This window comes from Thermothelomyces thermophilus, chromosome 6, assembly GCF_000226095.1.
Source record: "Thermothelomyces thermophilus ATCC 42464 chromosome 6, complete sequence".
Taxonomy (NCBI): domain Eukaryota; kingdom Fungi; phylum Ascomycota; class Sordariomycetes; order Sordariales; family Chaetomiaceae; genus Thermothelomyces; species Thermothelomyces thermophilus.
In genome coordinates, this window is record NC_016477.1 from 2,522,505 (window position 1) to 2,543,044 (window position 20,540).

Sequence of the window (20,540 nt, forward strand, 5' to 3'; positions counted from 1 at the left end):
TAATCCACCCTGCCCTCTTGTTAATAAGTACTAGTAATCACGTTAGAAATAGGATTATCTATAGTTTTAGCCGATATTCTTCAAACTAGTAAAAGTAAACCGACTCTTGGCTAAGTAATAGGTAGAAGAACTGGAGATATTCTTTAATAAGCTCGAGGACACTATTAAAAGCTTTAAGATTACCGTATCTAGCTATTAGAATATAGATAAAACTAGATATATACTTGTAATGTTAAATAGGCGGTTTAAGATCTTAATAGTTAAAACGGATAAGAAGAAGAAGGTTAGTATCTTCCTCTTTTCTAAGTGTTAGTTTGGAATACTAACTATAGTATTTCATTAACTAGAGATTCTAGACCTTTATAACTAAGAGTCGATAAGTATAATTAGTATTAGAAATGTTATTAGTAATACTATCCTAGTATTTTATATCCTTAAATAGTAGTTATTAAAAGATTAGGATATTAAAGGTCTTAATAAGAAGATATAATTCTATAAGTTGGAGATAGCATTTAACAATACTAAGATTATAATAGATTAGATATAATATTTTAATAAACATTCCTTTATTATTCATGCTAAGTTCTAGCGATATAGTATAAGCTTTAAAGAATAGTTTAGTTATAATTATTATAACTATAGTCCTACTCTTAATATACACTTTATTAACCTAGATAATATTACCACTAAAGATTCGGTCTATATATCTATATTATTAAAGGAATATATATATTAACTACTTATCCTAGATAACTTCATAAGATATTATAACCTTAGGCTTTATAAATACTATCTCTCGTTCGACATTATTATTATCTTCCTCCCTCCTTATTCAATATATTTTATCTAGCTAATAGATATAGGAGTCTTTTACTATCTTAAGGAAGCATATTAACAATGTCTCTAGTAGGTAGTTTGAAACGGCAATCTTATATTTACCTAAACAGACTTTATTAGAGAATTCTAGAAAATCTAGAATACTAGTTTCAAACACCGAAATATTATAGTAAGATTTAAAAAGACTAGTCTTTTTCTACTAAACTAATGTATTATAATAGGCTAGATCAAAGAGAAAGTATCATCTAATATAAGTGTTAGATATCCTATAATAATTTCTAATAATAAGCGATAGGTATATATAAAAAAAGGTATTAATTATATTTAAGAGTAGTATCTTAAGCTTTTTAGTTTACTAATATAAGAACACTTTTAGGATATTATATTAATAGTTAATAAAGGTTAGCTAATATATAAATATCTAAATAACTTTACTAAGGACAAGAGAGCCTATCTAGCTATATTATTTACTAAGAAAATATAAGGCTAACTTATTAAGCTAATAAGAGAGGTTATAATAAGTATAACTGTCCGGTAGATTTAACGGTTTCAGGAGATCTGAGCTTAGAAGAACGTTAAGGTAATTCGAGATACTAGCCGAAAAGCTACTTATATTACCATTAAGCAGATTAAATAAGAGTATAGAGAGGAATATAAAGTCTAGAAAAGGTGCCTAGAGAACAAGATTCCTAGTACTAATAGGCGTTGCCTTTATATAGTAACCTTTACTAAATTCTTAGAGAAGACTAACAAGAACGACTATCTTCCTCTTAACGATAATAACCTTCTCTAGGTTCTACTAAAGGAGCATTAGCCACTAGCTTTTTTCGACTTTAGAGATAGAAAAGAAGTCTTAATCCCCTGGTTAGCTAAGAAGCTATTATTAGAAGTTAAACTCCTATTCCTTAAACGTCCTAGGATATAGATTGGCAGCGTGACTATAATGTCAATTGACGATAGCGACGATGATAGATTTGACTTTATAGATAGTAAAGATAGGTAGGAAGAGGATATTAAGTTATTATCTCTATCTAAGGGTAAGAAGGAGTCTTTATATATAGCTATTATAAAGGATATTAAAAAGTTTAAGAAGCGATATACCTATAAGTCTATAATAGTAATACTAGAGATAGAAGATAATAACTATTACTAGGAGGTTAAAAGAGAAGGTACTACTGTAATTAGGAGTGTTAAGAGCGATAGGGATAGGGGGTATAATATAGAAGGAGAGGGAGATAAATGTAAGTTATATAACTAGTTGTTTAACTAGTTATAACTAGGTAAAATTGAATTTTACTACGTTTTTAAGCTTTTTAGAGTCTAATTTATAATTAAACTATTTATAGCTATTTAAGGCTATTATTATAATAGTAATTAAACTTAAATTAAACTTGATAGTACCTTTTGTAAAGATGCGAATATATAGGAAATTTAGTAGCGATGTGTCTGGCTATATTGGTATATCTAGGGGTTTTAGCCTTACCTATCGGGAGACAGGTAGTAGTCCTAAACTAATTAGTTAGTAACTAACTACCGGGTAGGATATTAGGCTGACCTTGCTATTGTTAATTAAGTTTGCTATTACTAAGGTATAGAATATAGTAAATAAGAAGAGGCTGCTAATGCCCTTAACTATATATTAGGTAATTCTAACGCTTAAGCCTACTAACCGCCTATCTTATAAATCGGATATAGCTTAACTAGAGTAGAACTACTAGGACTCTAGCTCTATTAATACTACTACCTAGGACGTGACTATATACCTATATATACCTACTAGCCTACCTATAACTATATAATAGGGTACTAAGCACTATAATAATAAAGGTATATTAGTCATTACTAAAACTATAGCTACTACTACTACCGCTCTAATATCCTAGGCCTTACTATAGCTAGATCCGACACTCTACCTACCTAAGCCTATACCCTAGCCTATCATACTAACTAGGCACGTTTAGCATAGGGCACCTACTAGCAGGTTTGTCTATAGGAGTAAGAGGGACCCTAATAACGACAAAGAGGCTAAATTATAGGCTAGATTTAATAATGCCTATATTGTCTTCGATAGCCTTAAGGAGGTAGAAAACATCCTTATAGGTATAGAGTTCGACCCCTTTATTAGCACTAAGGTCATTAAGTCTGGCCTACTATACCTATCTATAAGTATATTAATTAGGCCCGTCAAGGATTACGTTGCTTATACCTGCTAGGAGTGTTATAGCAATAAGGATATACTTATCGATACCTACTACTAGATCTACTATTATTACAAAAAGGCTAGTAGTAACTCCTTTAAGGCTAACCTAGCTATATATAGCCTTAAGAAGAAATTAAAGACTATATATAAGATATACTATATTACTAGTATAATACCTACTAGTATACCTAAGCCTAAGGAACTATTAGTAGCTTATATCTATATACCTAAAGGAAATAGTAACGCTCTAATTAATAGCTACCTATTTAAGCTTAACTACCTATATTATAGCCTGCCTAGCTACTAGGCTATATAGCCTATACCTATATAAGTTATTACTACCTAAGGTATAGCTAAAGATAATAAGGATAATAAGGACTTTATAAAATACTAGTAATTAGCTACTAAGGCTAACCTTCTTAGGCTAGCTTGGACTATAGTTTAAAAGTAGGATAAGGCTACTAATAACGTTACCAAGGCCCTTAACTAGATTAAGGAAGAGCTTAAATAACTATAAGAGACTTTAATAACTATAAATAATAGCTATATAGCTACCCTTAACTAGAAAAAGGGCATGGATAAAAAGCTATAGCAGCTCAAAGATATAGTTACCTAGCTAAGTAAGTATACTATATTAGCTACTATACTATAGAGGGCTCCTAAAGCCTAGGTACCTATAACTTAGCTACCACTAACAGCTATTATAAGGGCCGGTACCCCTCCTAGCTCGATCGCCTGCCCGGTCGTATACCTACTACCTACGACCACTAGCCAGAAACAACCATAGCTAGAAACGCTAGCATAGAAGAGCCCCTCGTATAAAAGGGCCGCTAATACGCTCTACGGTAGCCGTACCCTAGCTAGGGATACCTAGGCCAGGGCTAGGACTCTTACGTACCTATAATAGGAGCGCCTATTAGCTCTATCTGTATTCCTAGACAACCTAGGCCCGGCTAGTAGTAAAAAGGACTAATAGGTAAACAGATAGATATAACTATAAGATAGAGGAATAGGAACAATTTAGAAGGACTATTATAATAGATAAATAGCTAATATATTTACTAAGTTATAACAGGTTATTATTTTTTTTTTTGAACCCTAGTACCTATTATAATATATAACTACTAGTAGGTTAGATCTAACTAACCTACTAATAGAGATAATGAGCCAGGGTTAATATATATTTAGATAGCTTCTCTAAGTGCCTCTAGCACTTAGAACAATTAACGCTTTTATTACCTACTTCTATAGACTATAACAGTTAGTCTAAGAGTGCCACCTATAGCGCGAATACTACTATAGTATCGTAAGTCAGACCCCCTATATACCAACCAACCCTATTTTCCGACCGCTTAGCAAACCTTAGCACCTATAACTACCTATCTTCTTTAACCACATATATTATAGACCTGTTTAACTAACTACAATATAGGAAGCCGTTAATTCTACACTTTCTAAGCCACTCTCTTTAGCAGTAAGGTCCTCTATACGGCCGGCTTCCATCTAGGCCTAGTAGATCTATTTAATCATCGCAAACTACTCGTTTAGATCTATCATTACCCTCTTCCTCTTCGACGGCCAGGCTACTTCCAACTATGCCTTTAGAGCTTCGTTTTCCTATTATAACTAAGCTAACTTAAAGTCCTTCTAGTCGAAAGCTTTCTTAACTTTCCTAAATAGGAGCCTATATATAGAGGGATACTAAGTCTTGGTAGATAGGTTAGTCAGCTAACTATATAAGTCTAACTTCCTCTATAATATATTAAAAATTAGGTTAATAGCTCCTTTCGAAGGCTAGGAGTGTTAAATAGGTTCTAGAGTCCATATAGAAGCTAGCTATTCGTTAGGATTAGTCAGGTTATTCGAATTTTCCAATAGAAGTCTACTTATTAGGGGTTTTACTATATTAACTAGCTATAACCTAGATACCTTCTATCCTACCTTGATATTCTAGGCTATAATAGCCTCTTTCTAAGCCTTAATAATATACCTAATCATCGTCTATTTACCTAAGATAGATAATTCTACCTAGGATATTATATTATTAAGGAGCTTCTAGTAAGTGTGCTTTAAGGGGGAAAAGACTAATAGATCTAATAGCTAGAGGATATAGAAAGTATATAAAGGTAAAAAGAGTAACTAGATATTATTCTTATAATATAGCTATATAAAGTCGTTAGTTATATAGCTATTATAGCCATCTAATATTAGAAGTCGTTACTAGGAACTATCCTCTAGCTAGCTAAAAGAAATAAAGACTTCTTAGAGCTATTTGACTATAATAGTTCGATTAGTCTAGCCTATCTTTATTACTATAAACCTCTAGTCCTTTAGTTCTATCTTATTAATAGGAAACCATTGTTATTAAAGACTCTTACCTTTAAAGATAATAACTAGGGGGAAGGATATTCCTATTATAGAGATATACTTAAGGAATAAAGTCTAGGTACGTAAACTAAGAGCTTTACATTAAATTATACGTATTTAGGCACTTCTAACTACTAGACTATTAGTTCCTTACCCTTCTATAATGCTATATTTATCTATATTCTAATAGTTAGCTAGTAAGATACCCTTAATAGCTAAGATACTTAGCTATAGCTATTAACTATATATAACTAAGTTAGTAGCACTATTAATATAGACTAAATCTATCTTATAAACTTATTAGGTTCTAAGAATAAGGTTCCTATAAAGAAACCAAGCTAACTAGCCTTTTCTAACTATTATATAGCTTACTCCTTATACCTAGAGGATATAGCTAACAAACTCCCTAATTTATATATACGTTAGTAGGATACCTAGGGCAGCCTAGATCAAAACCTACTTAGTAAGTCGTTCTTCTTATACCTGGCTAAGAGATTACCGTAGTTCGGAAGTAATTAAATGTGGTTAAGAGCCACGGAGGCGGTCGTGGAAAGTTGTCCTTGGAATACCGAATTCCTTGCAGATACTTCGTTATAACCGAATACCCTGTTGGTATTGTACAATCGCATCCTGCAAATCCTACTTAGTATAAGCCATTGTAAGCTAACGAATATATATTCAAAAGATGAGCTTGTTTGGTATGGAATTGGTAGAGTTGTGGTAAGTTGAAGTGGTTGGGTTGAGGAAGCGGTGTGGGTTTGCCAAGCGGTCGGAAAATGGGGGTGGTCGGTATATGGGGGGTCCGACTTACCTGTTTGCAGCCTTCCAGAGCTGTACTGATTGCAGCCACCGAGCTGTAGCAATGGCTGGAGGCTTGGCCGATGTGGCAATGCCAAATCCTCGATTGAAACTTGTTGTGTACGCAATGAACTACACTACGAGTTACTAATAGCATACAGGAGGTAGCGCCACACACACACACGCCGGGAGCGAGTCAGCAAACATTCCCCACACGACAACGTGAGCTATGGCGGACGAAACGACACTGGGTCAGTAATTAATTAGGTTTTGCCTTTCCAGATCGAGCCAACATTTAAAGAATGTAGTAGAAACTCGGTGAATGACACTGGCATATAGGGAGGGTAAAGAAAACAAAAAGAAAAATACGAGTGTGGCTAATTTCCAGAACTCAAATTCCGTGCTAGAGCCTTGAGATATTGAAAAGCAAGACGCGCCTTAGATGACCTCGCTGAGTGGTCTCGACCGTTGACGTCCCAGGATCTGCCTGCCGAACCCAGAGCTCCGACTTCCCGAAACCCGAAACCCAAAGGATGTAGCTCTATCAGGGAAATGACGGTTCTCGGTCGCCGACCTGTTTGCCGGGCGCAACGAAAAGGACCCTGAATCCAGTCTGTAACTCAGTAGGGTCTGACACAACAGGACAAGGAGCCGAACTCTTGGGATGAGCTAAGTGTGATAATTAATTAGAGCGTGATACCAGGAGAGCATGAGAACTCTGCCGCCAGTCATGTTGCCAAGGGCGCGGTCGAAGGAGATAATATGCTTCAGATAGGTAAAGCCGTGTCAGGAAACACTCTGAAAAGTGACGCAGGTGGTTGATTGGAATCCTTCAGAGCTGATTCTCTCGCCAGTTTTTCATGACTTCCTCTTTCTTTCTGCAGCGCCCCTCCACCGCGCTATTTGCCTTGTATCGTCATATTTTCTTTTCTTTTTTTCCTGAACTTCCTCTCACCGTAAATACCAGTCCCTATCCTCGCTGTGGTCGCATTTTTATCGCAGCCCCAACCACGTAATTACTTAACTAGGAATGTCAACACTGCTCTGAAGGAGAAAAAAAAAAAAGAAAGTCAGCAGCGCAGCCCTGGGGTGATAAGCAGAGAACATCTAATGCTCCAACTTCATTCTCCCCCTGCTCCGCAATTTCCCGTAATTAGTTCGCCCGTGCCCAAATGCCCATGTCATCCGTGGTGTGGGTGTGAAGGGGAGCTCTTCGGGAGGGGCGTCGTAGATAGAAGAGGAAACCGGGGGGCTAGCACGCAACCGGCCACGGCTCGCTCGTCGTTAGAGCCTGATGTGGACCCTCGTTCATCACAGAGGATTACTTTGAACTAGTTAGGTACCTTGCCAACATCGGGGCCAGACAAGTTTTTTGCCTGTTCATGGGGTCATTGGGCAGGTTTCAAACATTGTCTAATTAAACCAACCTGCTCCCGGCAGCGATATGCAGCCCTTCACGCACCATGCAGGAGGCACAGAGGAGATCATGCTATTTTCTACTTTTCTTTCTACAACTGGTAAGCGCTCAATAGGTCCTTTCAACTCTCGGTTGCTGGCATACCTTATACACCATCTCGGTGCCTCGCGGAGGACGGTTCGGTCCGACTCGACGAACATGCCGCCGCAACGGAAACGGAACAGTATCACTTTTAGAATGTGATGTTCATCCGTCACGGGATTTTCTCTCTTTCCTTTCCATTTAAATTATTCTTTTTTAGCTCAGGCAAGATAAATACATACATACGATATAGCTTGGGATACTGGCAAACGAAGAAATGCATACTGCTCCGTACTCTGTAGCGTGCGGCGTAATTACGGCTGAAGCCACCCGCTCGCCTTACGTACAGGAGAGGCTGGGCGGCATCGGAATCTTGCGACGCGCCTGGCGTCCGATTTGATCCTGTGGCCCCATCGGCGGTTGCCGATCACGTTCCTAATGCAGTATTGTGCTCAATCGCGGGCAGCAGACCCATGCGTGGAGTTCAGAGGCCGGAGTCGTCGCAGACCGACCTTCCTGCCGATCCCCGCGGTCTCGGGAGTCGCTCGAAGTGCGGATACCGAAGCAGTGCATGTCCACCATGGGTAAGACAGCGGCGCGCTGGAAAAATGCTGATCTTGAGCGGGTGACGGATATGATGGGTCCGTGATGAACGGCGGTCGGGCCTTTCGAACTTGATGGAAGAAGGGCTCTAAGCTCGGTGTAGTGTACCGTGTAGAGTCCTTCGTAGGGTAGCTAGAGAATACATACATGCCTAGTGTACCTCAACACACACGCGGTGTGAAGTGCACCTTATCATCCAGGATCCACAAGGGTCTGGCGAATCAAGGTGTCTTCGTCGCTGTACACTAGCCAGCCGATGGATACCAAGATGGGTCACCTCCGATCCTGGCGCATCGAGGAGATCGGCGGTGTCGCGGTTGCGCCGGACCATGGTTTGCGCGCCAATCGACTTATTCCTTCCTGCGTCGCTTGCGGGCGAGGGCGCGATCTACACTGAGGTAATAACGGCCGGAAGAGCAGACCTGAGGCTTCCGTTTACCGTACAAGGAAACGAACTTCTTAATGCAGCGTACGGACTAGAGATCAGGAAATGGAATGACATCGAACCTGGTCCATTGGTCCTTCCACACGTGTGCTCGATGATGTAGGTAATATAGTGCTCAAGTCGCCCGTTGTCCAGTCACGCTGTGCGAGCGATAACTACTCCGTAATTAGATCTCAGACTCCCGGCTCGCTTTCGACGTTGGGACGGGCTGATACTGATATATACCGATGGATCAACGCGTGCAGATTGCCAATGAGCTGTGGGCAAACCATGTCGGCCCATTTTTTTTTTTTTTTTTTTTTTGACGAAAGAGCGGAGTGTGACTTGTTTCAAGATCAAAAGACGAAGTTTGCTGGGTCAGCCCATGATAAAATAGTGTGCATACCGTACTACTGCGTACATACAAGTAATTACCGCACAGGTCCCACATTCGTCCCATGGCCGGCCTTACAGTTGGGAAAATATGGGAGTTATGCCGACCTCCGTCCTTCTTACACTGGCTGTAGGGCATATAATAGTAGTGTAACAGAACACACCACGAATACTCTCCGTACTTGGTTAGTAGGTAGGTACGGATGTAATTTACTAGCACACTACTCCGTAGTCAGTATATTATGTATGTAGTGTACTGTACACTACAGATTACGTAGTCCGTATATGGTTACACTACGGTAGTAGTGTACGGCCAGACGAGGATCGTTTCCTCGCGCTAGCGGCAGTTGCGTAGGCTAAAATCAGGCCGAGCAACGCACCCGCTCCTACATACACTAGTAGTCCAGGAACCAGGGCCGAGGGCCGTGCAGTGATCGTCAGACCAATACCGGCATAATCGAAGGTACCAGGGGGGGAAAGCCTAGAATTAATTGCGGACGCGTGTACCATGAACATTGGCCCTTCCGTCCTTCTCAGGCTTTCTCCTCAGAGGCCCGGCGATCGACCATGTCCACGAAACCACGGACGCCCGAAAAGGCAAGGAGACAGCGGCAGCACCGAGCCCCGGAGCGCCGTCCGAGGAAAACGACTAGCTCGCCAAGGGTGTTCCCCCCGAGACGAGACACTTGCGCAATTCGTCCGTTTTTCGGATGACGAAACCAAAGACACGCTCCGTGCTATCCTCCGCGGGCGGGTATATGCTAACTTTCCGCGGCCATCACGCCCCTCATAATTTCTTCGACGCACGCCATGCCTTTACCCTGTTCCGACTAGATTGGGGCCCCGATCGCGCCACCAATCCATGACGTGGACCACCACATACCGACATCGCCGCCATCCAGAGAAGGTTGGCGGCAGGGTTGCGTGGCAGAGAGCATGGGACCAGACGACAGGAAGGGGGCTGGTTAGCGCATAGCCATCTATTAACGAAGCAATATCGAGATACTAAACTACCACCTACCATGTCTGGTTGAGTCCCGGCCCTTGGGCGACGATCTCATCACCACTGCGCTAATACCGTCTCGCTAAAACAGAGCCAAAAGTTCGAGATCTCCGGAGCTCGTTGTCGCGCTTGTGCTGCTATATATTAGCCATCCTCGACCCCCGACTTCTCCAGCAGTGGTACATACCCCAGAGACCCTGCCGCCTCCACACTTCGACGCAGCCTCGTCTTTCGTCGCCGAACCACGCCATCGCGATGACTCGTGCTCTCGTCACCCTGCTGGCTGCGGCCGCAGCCATCCAACAAGCCGTCGCCGCGCCTATTGCCCAGAACGGAGCTGAGGGCGCCGCTAAGGAGAAGCGCCAGGGGAGTGACCTCCCTCCATTCCCTACCGGTGGCTTCCCGCCTTTCCCTACCGGCGGTTTCCCTCCTATTCCTACCGGCGGCTTCCCTCCCATCCCAACTGGCGGCTTTCCTCCTGTTCCTACCGGCGACTTCCCTCCCATTCCCACGGGTCTCATTCCGGGCTTGCCTCCTGCGAACCCTGAAGAGGCTCCGGATAAGGAGAAGCGCCAGGGGAGTGACCTCCCTCCGTTCCCGACCGGCGGCTTCCCGCCTTTCCCTACGGGCGGTTTCCCTCCTTTCCCCACTGGCGGCTTTCCTCCTGTTCCTACCGGCGGCTTCCCTCCATTCCCCACCGGCGGGTTCCCTCCTTTTCCCACCGGCGGCTTTCCTCCTGTCCCTACCGGCGGTTTCCCTCCCGTTCCTACGGGTCCCGCCCCGGGCTGGCCCCCGAAGCCCCCGGCCGAGCCCCCTGTGAAGGCTTGAGGAGTAGGAGCGTGGTCTGACGCCATTGCCCCACGGATCCCGCTTTCGGCTCGGCCTCGCGTTCCGCCCCGGCAAGAAGACGACCTCGTTCAGCCGCCCGCCTCCGCCTGCGACTGCTTCGAGCGCTGCGGCTCAAAGGGAAAACCACGATAATCTGGAGGCGAGTGGGTGATGAATCAAAGGGGACTCGGAAGAATTTGGTGTGAAGGCCCGTTGGGAGGGAAGAGTGTTCGGAAATCGGGTGTTCTGTCTGTCCTTAAACAAGCTTTGCTTCGACCTAGTTTTTGTCTTACTTCCTTCCATGACTTTCTTCTGAGTGCCTCAGTCCTGGCGGCACACATAATTATGTAATGTCGTCGAACGAGGGGACGTTGAGTGTTAATTTGAGATTTAGCTACTTGAAAAATTTCATTTCGTTCACTAGGATTGTCGGTAAATTGTGTGTGAAGTGATGGCTAAAGTGTGCCTTGCTTGATGATGGCTCTATCATTAGTAATTAATTATAGAGTGTTGATGATTGATTCCTTCTGTTGCTCTAGCATCAGTCGAAGACGGGTAAGGGGACCCAACTGATAATTAACCTAGCACGAGGCGTATGAGTTATACGCAACCTGTCGAGGCCAATGTGCGCCATGAAGCGCACAATTGTATGTACGATCAGGTGTGCTGGCTGATAAAAACTCTTGTCGTTTGTCATCTTCGCCCTCGCGTGCCAAGATTCAAGTCGTGGGCAACCGTGTTCTCGTGGAGGCACCTTTCCCTTTTTGTGACAAGAGGGGTGAACTTGGTTGTCCCAAGATTTAATTAAAAATTAGGTTAGCACCCGCCTCCCGCCTCCCACCTTCCCCCTTCCCGACTACCTGTCCCACGCTGCAACCCGCCTCCCGCGGAAGGCGGCCACTAAAAAAGGCAGTTGTATAGAACACTTGCCTCCCTCTTTGACTCGGCGTTTCTTGCAACCGCTCATGCCTCTTTTCGACCGGGCTGACCTGTGTATGTACTATGGAGTAGGATTGTACACGCAGTACTGAATCTAGAGGACCTGGATTGGGGTGCTCCTCTCGAGCTCAGTGCCGTCGCTTCTCAATTGTGGGCCGATGAGAGATGGGAGACAGTTCCGCATACGTTCCCGTTCGGCTGTTTGCAAGTGCTCACGTTGCTGGGAAGAGGCCAACAGCAAATGACGGTGTGAGCGAGCCTTTTAGCTGCATGCAGTTGCAAGTTTAACTCCCTCGAGCCTAGTCGCCGTGGGGTACAGTAGTATGTATGTATGTATGTACATACGTCCAGATCTGTGCCCGATCTAGCCGGGCCTCGAACGGGTGACCGCATCAGCCATTCGAAATCCGGGGTGATGTCCGGGGATGCGGAGCCCCACCACCGTTTTCCTCGGTTATTCCCCCCACAGCTTGTTATTAGCTCGACTGCAAACAGACCTGTGTATGGCTCGACATGCGGATCATTCGACGGCTCCCGCGGGCCCAAACGTGCCATGGTGGGCCGTCGGTCACACCACATGCCGGACGTTCGGCTGCTGCACACTTTATTATACAGCGTGGCAACCCCCGAGCCGTGGGCTGACAATCGACAGTTTTTGCCCGAGAGCTGATTGCTCGCCCGGCTTACAGTTTCTTGGACGAGCCCATATTTACCCCTCCTTCGCCCTGTTCCCGTTTCTGTGACTGCGAAGTCACTCGCCCTCTTTCTGAACAATCCGATCGCCTTCACTCTTCCGAATAGGCTTCGAGGCCAGTGTGCTGCGCATAATTATAATCCGGTCTTTTCCCGCTTTCAGTCGTCACCAACATTACAACCATCACCGCCGCCGCTAGATCCCATAATTAATATGGACCGGCAACAACCATCAAGGCTCCTGAGCACTTCAGCACGCGTACACCCACCATATCTTCCCTATCTCCACAATGCCTCCCGAACGCGAGCAAAGAGCCTGAAATGGTATTACTCCCCTTTAAACCCCTGAAGACAAACATATACCGACATGTATGTATGTACTGTACGTGTGTGTACACACAACGCCACACGTGCATGTACGGGATAAATATAAATTTGCCGACCGTCCTTCTCTCGTCTTACCCACCGTGACCAACAAGGAGCTAACACCACCTTCCCCCCCCCTTTCACAGGCTCCCGCCCCTGGCAGCAGCGGTCGTCGTGACAGCGGGCTACGCCGTGTCCACCTACCGCGGCGAGATCGCCGGCCAGGCGACGTCGTCCTCCTCCTCCTCCTCCACATCCGCGGAGCACCACACGTCCGCCCTGTCCCCCGAGCAGGCCGAGGCCGAGCAGCTGCGGCGACGGGAGGCCGCCATGGCGGACGCGTATGGGGATCGGAGCAGCCTGGAGGAGCTGGAGAGGGCCGTGGCCGTCTACGAGGCGCAGCGTGGGGCCAGGTAACTCTCTTGGCTGTGCTAGGTACCTTCTTGGAGGGCAAGAGAAAAAGGGGACCTTGGGACCTTGGGACCTTGGGACCTTTGGCTGGTTGGGGCTGAGGGAGTGAGTGTGAGCTGCCTGGTTCACCAGCCGACATGGCGGCACGGCTTGCGAGATATGCTTTTGTTCGAATTTCATGATATCCTGGCGTTTATTAGGGGGGAGGAGTTCGGCGTTCCATCGGCTCGCGGCACCTCTGTTTCGGAATCGGACGGCCTAGCTCGCGGTTTTGAATGGGCTCTTTTTGGGCCGGGGGGGGGGGGGGGGACAACCTATTTGCTGCATGTGATCCTTGCTTTTTGGTGGACTCCCGTCCCTCGGTGGGGCCAGGCGACTAAAAAGTCACTTCTCAGTTGACTCTTAAAACAAAACAGCTGGTTAAAGCTGGGAATACTGTAATCCGTATACACAAAAGAAATCCTTGCTCTTCAAAAAGGATATCCTCATTGTCAATTTTGACCGAGTACAGTGTACATACAGAGCTGGCCTGAAAGTGATCGAGTGGCTTACTCTCAATCGCCCGAGGACAAGGATGGAGCAGCAAGTGCTTCGAGAGGCATTCCGCAGCTGCACGGAGAACGCTCCACCTGCTCCTCGGCAATATCTGGTAATAAGCGCGTGTCACGACACGCTACTTCATATCGATCTCTGCGTATATAATATCCCTAGGGAATGCAGTCTTGTTCAAAAGGTCACCGTATATGCCATGAGCCCGTTCCTAACAAAGTGGATCGCTTTCACAAAAGTATACCCTTTCAGCTGTGGCCATGACTCCTCTTCGCCGAGAGGAATAGTCCCCATTATATGCAAACTACCTTTTGAGAGATTTCGTTTTCGAGCTCTTGCCCTCGGCGATCTCCGCCTCCTCGTCCTCCCATTCCCCCTTCTCTTCCATCGCCGCGTTGACCTGCTCTTCGGCATCACCCTCCAGCCCTTCGCTGTCGAAGCCATTCTCGTCCTCATAAAGGTCGCTATCGTACTCGTCGACGTCCATCTTGTCATCGTCGTCCCTACCGTCCTTGTCTCCGGCCGCGTTCTTTTTCCCTTCCTTTGCCTTGCGTTTCTTTTCGATGTTCTCCTTCTGCTGCTTCTTGCGCGCTTCCTTTTCTTTCTTGCGCTGCTCCCACCTCTTCTCCAGCTCCTGGATCTCTTCCTTGGTTTTGTGGACATACTCGTGCCACATGACCTTGCCCGCACACATCCCTTCCTCAACTTTGGTCATCCTCAAGCGCATCCGAGGTCCCAGCTCGACGAGCTTCACGGCGCGCCGTTCGACGTTGTCGTTAGCTCCACCCTCCTCATCGTCGCTATTTTGTTCCGCAGCTCTGGCCTTGCCGCTGTGGACCCGTTTCGTGGTGGTTTCCATAACTTCGACTTCGGCGTCTGTATCGGGTTCACTGCCGCTGGTTCCGTCTGTCATGTAGCCCTCTCCATTTTCGCCTCCAATCATAAACTCTGATATATCCCTCAGATTCCCAAGATTTGGGACCCCGCCTTTCTTTCCCTTCTTGGATTTGAGCATTTTCTCGGCAGCGTTAAGCCGCCTCAATGGCTTCGACAGCCCGACCGCTTTTGTCGTGATGGCGTAGTGCCGAAAATTTATGACGAACGTCCCGTCCTCGGACTGCTCGCGGTTCAGAAGCAATACTCTCCTGATCGACTTCAGCGGTGTTGTCTGGGGGTTGATGGGCGGGAAGAGGGATTGAAAGGCGGTCGTGGTGAGGGACTCCAGGTGCCGTGGCACCTTTGTATGCGCATCGGAAGAGGGACTGGTGAAGTTGTTCATCACTAGCTGCAGAGGAAATCAGCAAACAGCGATTTTGAAATCCTTCACGAAAAACATACCAGTGGGGGAGTGATGTATTCCTTTCCCCCGCCCTTGGGATGCCTCTGTGCCCTCCTCACATCCTTCGTCAAGGAGTACTTTTCGACTCTGAAGTGGAACGTAGGACCTCGCGGCGCAATCGCCAGGCGCAAGTTGGTGTTCCCGGACTGGGACCTCGAGAACAGGAGGAGATGAGTGACGCCGAGCGGGCCGCACATGGTGACATAATCCCGCAATCTGTTCGCCTTCCGTTCCTTGAGCCGGGATGCTGTCCCCGGTTCCATGACACGTCGAACATCGGTGGCCAACTGACTGACGCTGGTTCCCACTTCGCTGGCGCCTATCCGAATGACCATGCTCTTTGGGTCTTTCGGGTTCGCATGGCCATTGACCGTGGCCGGATTGTTCGCGCCGACATGCGTCCTCTTTTTTGATCGTCTTTTCGCCATAGTGATGGTGATGCCAGATGAGGAAGGTTTGATGGTGTTCGGTTTGTTCTGGATGAAGCTCGGAGACCAATTGACGTTCGAGACGCTTGACAGCCCGCAAAAATTTCGGTGGGGCAGCGCTTTATCGTGCATGTCCCACCTTCGATAAGCCCAAAATTTGGGGAACAAGTTGGTCGTGCAAATCGCAGACTTGTAGCTCCAGGACACTACCCAAGAGGAGAGACGCCTTCTGGATCAGGCATAGCAAGACGCCATCATGTCGACAAAACGTAGGAAGATCTCGCACGAAAATGGGGCGGTAAAGGAGACGTCGGTTGAAGCTCCCAAGGCCAAATCGAAGACTGAGCCAATACCAAAGTCGAACGAGCCATCGCACGATGCAGGTTCCGACGCCGAATCCGCGACCGTGGACAATGCATCCCGTGAGGGAAACGGGAAGTCTGTCGTCAAGACATTCCGCGACTTGGTATGTGACTCTCTCTTAGCTGGGACTAAGTACCTCTGGCTGACAGCATTGGTAGGGCATTGTCGATTCCCTCTGCGATGCCTGCGAGCGTCTTGGATACAAGAACCCGACTCCAATTCAGCAGGAAGCGATCCCACTTGCTCTGCAGAACCGCGATATTATTGGCATTGCAGAGACTGGTAGCGGGAAGACGGCAGCATTCGCCCTCCCGATCCTCCAAGCCCTTCTCGACAAGCCCCAGCCGCTGTTCGCTCTCGTCCTGGCCCCGACAAGAGAGCTTGCCGCCCAGATTGCGCAAGCTTTCGAGGCGCTCGGCTCCTTAATCTCGCTCCGATGCGCGCTTATTCTGGGTGGTCTGGATATGGTGCAGCAGGCCATCGCGCTGGGCAAGAAACCGCACGTTGTGGTGGCTACACCCGGTCGGCTGCTCGACCACCTGGAGAAGACCAAGGGCTTCAGCCTGTGAGTGTATATCTGTCAAGTGGGAGTTCGGTGTGAGCATGAACTGGATATTGACATTGGGTTCGCAGTCGTAATCTCAAATTCCTTGTTATGGACGAAGCCGATCGGTAATCCTCCTCCTTCTTTGTAACCCGCGTTCGAGTGCTGTGATTTTTGGCTAACAATCGCTCAGTCTCCTCGACATGGACTTCGGCCCGATCCTGGAAAAGATCCTCAAATTCCTCCCCAGGGAACGAAGGACGTTCCTCTTCTCCGCCACCATGTCCAGCAAAGTCGAGAGCTTGCAACGCGCCAGTCTGCGCGATCCGCTGAAGGTCAGCATCTCGTCGTCCAAGTACCAGACCGTCTCGACGCTCGTCCAGAACTACATCTTCATCCCACACATGCACAAGGATACCTACCTGATCTACCTGTGCAACGAGTTCGCGGGCCAGACCATCATCATCTTCACCCGCACCGTCCTCGAAACCCAACGGATCGCCATCCTGCTCCGCACTCTCGGCATGGGAGCGATCCCGCTGCACGGCGGCCTTTCTCAGTCCGCCCGTCTCGGCGCCCTGAACAAGTTCCGTGCCAAGTCGCGCGACATCCTCGTGGCCACGGACGTTGCCGCGCGTGGTCTCGATATCCCCAACGTCGACTGCGTGCTCAACTTCGACCTACCCCAGGACTCCAAGACGTATGTGCACCGCGTCGGTCGTACCGCGCGTGCTGGTAAGTCGGGGCACGCTATCAGCTTTGTGACGCAATAGTAAGTGATTGTCTTTTTTTTTTTTTTTTTCTTTTCCCTATTTTCCGATTGTTCCCTGGCGGATACTAACCTCCCGGCAGCGATCTCGAAATATGGCTGCGCATCGAAGCAGCGCTGGGCACCAAACTCACCGAGTATGCCACGGAAAAGGACGAGGTAATGGTGTTCAAGCCGCGGGTGGAGGAGGCACAGCGGCATGCCAAGAACGAGATGAAGCAGCTGTTGGAGGATCGCGGCAAGAAGGGATCGGTGCTGAAGGGCGGAAAGGGACGGAAGAGGGGTGCTCCTGCGTCGAGCCGGGATGATATGGATGCTGAGGAAGGCTAATGCGTTCGCCCTGTCCTCGGTGGCGTTGGGACGGTTGTCATACATTGTTTGTTTCCTTCCACAAGTATTACCGGTTGGGATTACAACCCCATCTTGACGGAGTTTGTTGGAGTGACATGGCGTCTTTCGGGGGTTACGGACCTGATATAACCCGATACAATGTTGTTTAGGAAGAAAATCTAGCTCGATAGGGGACCAAGAGCAAGCAAACCCTATATGCGCTCCGTATTGATTAATCCTATTCTTCCGATTCAGTCAACCTTGGAAGGCTGCTGCTTCATTCACACAACAGACAAGTCATCATCTACCCGCCTTCGGTTAACACCCTCGTCCAGTCAAACTTGCGCCACCTCTTCTTGAACCCGTCGACCCGATCGTCGTTCCGCGTCCACCGCCCCTGGCGCTTGATCACGTCCGGCTCGGTATCCAGCATGCCGCCGATGACCTCCCTGGCAAACAGGTCCCCCTTCGGCCAGCGGTCGGGATCCTCGACGATGTGGGCCAAGCCGCCATCCAGGTCGAACCAGACGTGGAAGTAGGGCATCTCCTTGGCCAGGGTGCGGCGGAAGGCCAGCTTGCCGAGCCCTTCCCTGGCCTTCTTGCCCGTGTCGATGACCTTCTTGTGCTGCGCCCACTCCTCGTCGGCCGCGAGCATGGCCTCGCGGAAGAAGGCCGGGGCGGTGTCGCCGAGCTCGTAGGGGATGGGCACGGCGACGAGGGCGGCGTGCAGGCGGCGGTGGGGCGCCGCGGCGTTCTCGTAGAAGAGCACGTCGCGGCCCTGGTCGTGGTACAGGCGCGTCAGGCTCTTCATGAAGTTGCGCATCTCCTCCCACTCGTCGTCGTCGCACTCGAGCAAGTTGGTGCGGTGGCTGAGCGGGACGATGACGGCGCCGCCCTCGGCGCCCGTCAGCTCGGGTGGGGTGGGCAGGGTGAGGTAGGTGCGCGTGGCCAGGGAGATGACGGGGGCGAGGGGTAGATTCTGGGGCGGCGGACGGTCGTCCTTGTAGCAGAGAGGGCAGGTGTCGAGGATGCGGTTCATCTTCTTGTACTCGGTCACGGCCATGTTCTTGAGGGCCGCGTCGCTCTTGTGGACGCGCTTGGCCAGCTTGGCGGCGTTCTCGTCGAGGTACTCGAGGTCGTTGTCGAAGCGCGCGTCCCTGGCGATGCGCTCGGCCAGGCGGAGGCCCTCCCCTCCCGGCTGCCCGCGCGTGCGCCGCTCTTCGCGGACCATGTCCTCGATGGACATGTCCTCGTTGGCCTCGACCTGGCCGCGCTCGACGCCGCGCTTGATCGTGACCGCTTTGACTTCGCCGCGGGGCCCGGCGAGCATGCGGTTGTGGGAGACGTCGAGGATGACGGCGTTATGGGAGGCCGCGCCAGAGTTGAAGGCGGCCATGGCAGCGTTGTACTCGGCTTCCAGCTTCGCCGCATCGGGCGCGTTGCGCAGCTTCGCCTTCATCAGCTGGGCGCGCATACGGTTGAGGGTGGATTGGTCCATTGGCGGAGCGGGCTGGATCATGTCGTCGATAACCTTGCCCTGCTCGGGCTCGGGCTCGGGCGACCGCGCCGGTGCCGTGTCCGGCCTGGCCTTGGCCATTCGTTCCGCATACAACTCCCCGGTCGGCTTCTCCTTGCCGATATAGCCCTCGCCATACACGCGCCGCCTGTCCAGCTCCATCTTCTCTTCCCTGGCGTCGTCAAATTCTCGCAGGCTCCCGAATCTCTCCACAGCAACCTCGTCGACCGGGCGGCCAGTTTGTTCCGCAATAGTGTACACGGCCTTGAGTTTCGTCATTCTCCATTGCGACCCCTCGTCTCCAAAGGTATAGCTGACTTCTTTTGGGGCATCCTGTTTGCTATCCGCGCGATCATCCTGAGCCTCGAACAAGCCTCGGTTCAGCTCTCGTCGATGCAACACCCTGGGCGATTCCTCCCTTGAGGGCGAAGGATCTTTACGCTTCGCGCCTCTTTGGATGTAGTCGACGTCTAGAGCGGAGGGTGCCGTCATCCACGAGTCCCGAACAAGCGGGGTGGCGTTTGCCGGGGTTTTCTCCTCGTCAGGGAGGGGAAGGTCCTCCTTGGGGTCTGATTGCTTGAGATCTTTGACATCCTTTGGCTCACGTCTCCTGTGCGAGTCACCTCGTCGTTCTTTCGAGCGCTCTCTTAACCTGTGCCGATGCCGATGGCTGGACTCGTCGTCCACCTCATCGTGCGAGCGGCGAGAGCGTTTGTGACGATGCCCGTCCTCGTCCGAGTCTTCGTCTCGATGCCGGTGATGGCTGCGCCTCTCTTTCTCTCCATTGCGACTGCCACGGTCATCTCGCTCCCTGTCTCTGTCTCGATCTCTGTCTCGATCTCTGTCTCGATCTCGGTCTCGATCCCGGTCTCGATCCCGATCTCGATCCCGATCTCGATCCCGATCCCGGTGCCTGTGCCTGTCGCTTGTTCGGTCCCGCTCCGAGGAGCTCTCGCGATGATGATGGTGGTGATGGTGATGGCGTTTGTGCTTCCGCTCGCGACGTTCTTCCTTTTCCTGCGCGGCCCGTTCTCGCTCGGCCTGCTCAGCGGCTAGCGATCTTTCAAACTCCTCGAGGCTGTTCATGGTTGCGCTGGTGGTGTGTTTTTCGGTGTCGGCCGGGCGCCAAGACACCCTCGGCTTGTTGTTGAAAGTGATCGAGTGACGTCGCTGGCCGCTGGTTGCAAACGCGGGATGTGGGACGTGCGTTACTGCTAGTCCGCTGAAGCTCCAGCAGCTCTACTAAGTTGGCCCTTAAGATAGCACAGTCCTCCATACTGTGCACTTATTTGGCCCATGCCTGAGCATTGCGCGTGCTATGTGACAATCCGTACTAACTACC

General features: G+C 48.7%; 5 protein-coding genes across 5 annotated transcripts; 3 read left to right on the top strand and 2 right to left on the bottom strand.

Annotated features, from left to right (window-relative positions):
- Window positions 1-7,533: 7,533 nt before the first annotated feature.
- On the bottom strand, window positions 7,534-8,634 carry MYCTH_2112941 (uncharacterized protein; the record flags this gene model as incomplete). The annotated part of the gene is made up of 7 exons (XM_003666143.1): window positions 7,534-7,578; window positions 7,630-7,654; window positions 7,764-7,848; window positions 7,947-7,996; window positions 8,048-8,102; window positions 8,213-8,435; window positions 8,581-8,634. 7 exons carry the CDS (start codon window positions 8,632-8,634, stop codon window positions 7,534-7,536), a joined length of 537 nt encoding a protein of 178 aa, XP_003666191.1.
- A 1,378-nt stretch (window positions 8,635-10,012) lies between these two features.
- On the top strand, window positions 10,013-11,420 carry MYCTH_2310703 (uncharacterized protein). Its single transcript, XM_003666144.1, has 2 exons — window positions 10,013-10,144; window positions 10,215-11,420. The coding sequence occupies exon 2, from the start codon at window positions 10,379-10,381 to the stop codon at window positions 10,949-10,951; it is 573 nt and encodes a 190-aa protein (XP_003666192.1). The 5' UTR covers window positions 10,013-10,144; window positions 10,215-10,378; the 3' UTR covers window positions 10,952-11,420.
- A 1,253-nt stretch (window positions 11,421-12,673) lies between these two features.
- MYCTH_60397 (uncharacterized protein) lies at window positions 12,674-13,634 on the top strand. The gene is made up of 2 exons (XM_003666145.1): window positions 12,674-12,907; window positions 13,096-13,634. The coding sequence occupies exons 1-2, from the start codon at window positions 12,798-12,800 to the stop codon at window positions 13,364-13,366; spliced, it is 381 nt and encodes a 126-aa protein (XP_003666193.1). The 5' UTR covers window positions 12,674-12,797; the 3' UTR covers window positions 13,367-13,634.
- Window positions 13,635-13,986: 352 nt separating this feature from the next.
- Window positions 13,987-15,808, bottom strand: MYCTH_2310708 (uncharacterized protein; the record flags this gene model as incomplete). Its single annotated transcript, XM_003666146.1, has 2 exons — window positions 13,987-15,194; window positions 15,248-15,808. The coding sequence occupies 2 exons, from the start codon at window positions 15,806-15,808 to the stop codon at window positions 14,214-14,216; spliced, it is 1,542 nt and encodes a 513-aa protein (XP_003666194.1). The 3' UTR covers window positions 13,987-14,213.
- An 89-nt stretch (window positions 15,809-15,897) lies between these two features.
- Window positions 15,898-19,286, top strand: MYCTH_2096529 (uncharacterized protein). Its single transcript, XM_003666147.1, has 5 exons — window positions 15,898-16,142; window positions 16,198-16,604; window positions 16,673-16,711; window positions 16,777-17,355; window positions 17,436-19,286. The coding sequence occupies exons 1-5, from the start codon at window positions 15,933-15,935 to the stop codon at window positions 17,680-17,682; spliced, it is 1,482 nt and encodes a 493-aa protein (XP_003666195.1). The 5' UTR covers window positions 15,898-15,932; the 3' UTR covers window positions 17,683-19,286.
- Window positions 19,287-20,540: the final 1,254 nt, after the last annotated feature.

What these genes read in the sequence shown, in the direction of transcription:
- MYCTH_2310703 (XM_003666144.1), top strand. Translation starts at nt 10,379, where the DNA reads ATGACTCGTGCTCTCGTCACCCTGCTGGCTGCGGCCGCAGCCATCCAA.
- MYCTH_60397 (XM_003666145.1), top strand. Translation starts at nt 12,798, where the DNA reads ATGGACCGGCAACAACCATCAAGGCTCCTGAGCACTTCAGCACGCGTA. An exon ending in CGAGCAAAGAGCCTGAAATG is followed by an intron (nt 12,908 to 13,095) that starts GTATTACTCCCC and finishes CCCCTTTCACAG; the next exon opens with GCTCCCGCCCCTGGCAGCAG.
- MYCTH_2096529 (XM_003666147.1), top strand. Translation starts at nt 15,933, where the DNA reads ATGTCGACAAAACGTAGGAAGATCTCGCACGAAAATGGGGCGGTAAAG. An exon ending in GTTATGGACGAAGCCGATCG is followed by an intron (nt 16,712 to 16,776) that starts GTAATCCTCCTC and finishes ACAATCGCTCAG; the next exon opens with TCTCCTCGACATGGACTTCG. An exon ending in ATCAGCTTTGTGACGCAATA is followed by an intron (nt 17,356 to 17,435) that starts GTAAGTGATTGT and finishes ACCTCCCGGCAG; the next exon opens with CGATCTCGAAATATGGCTGC.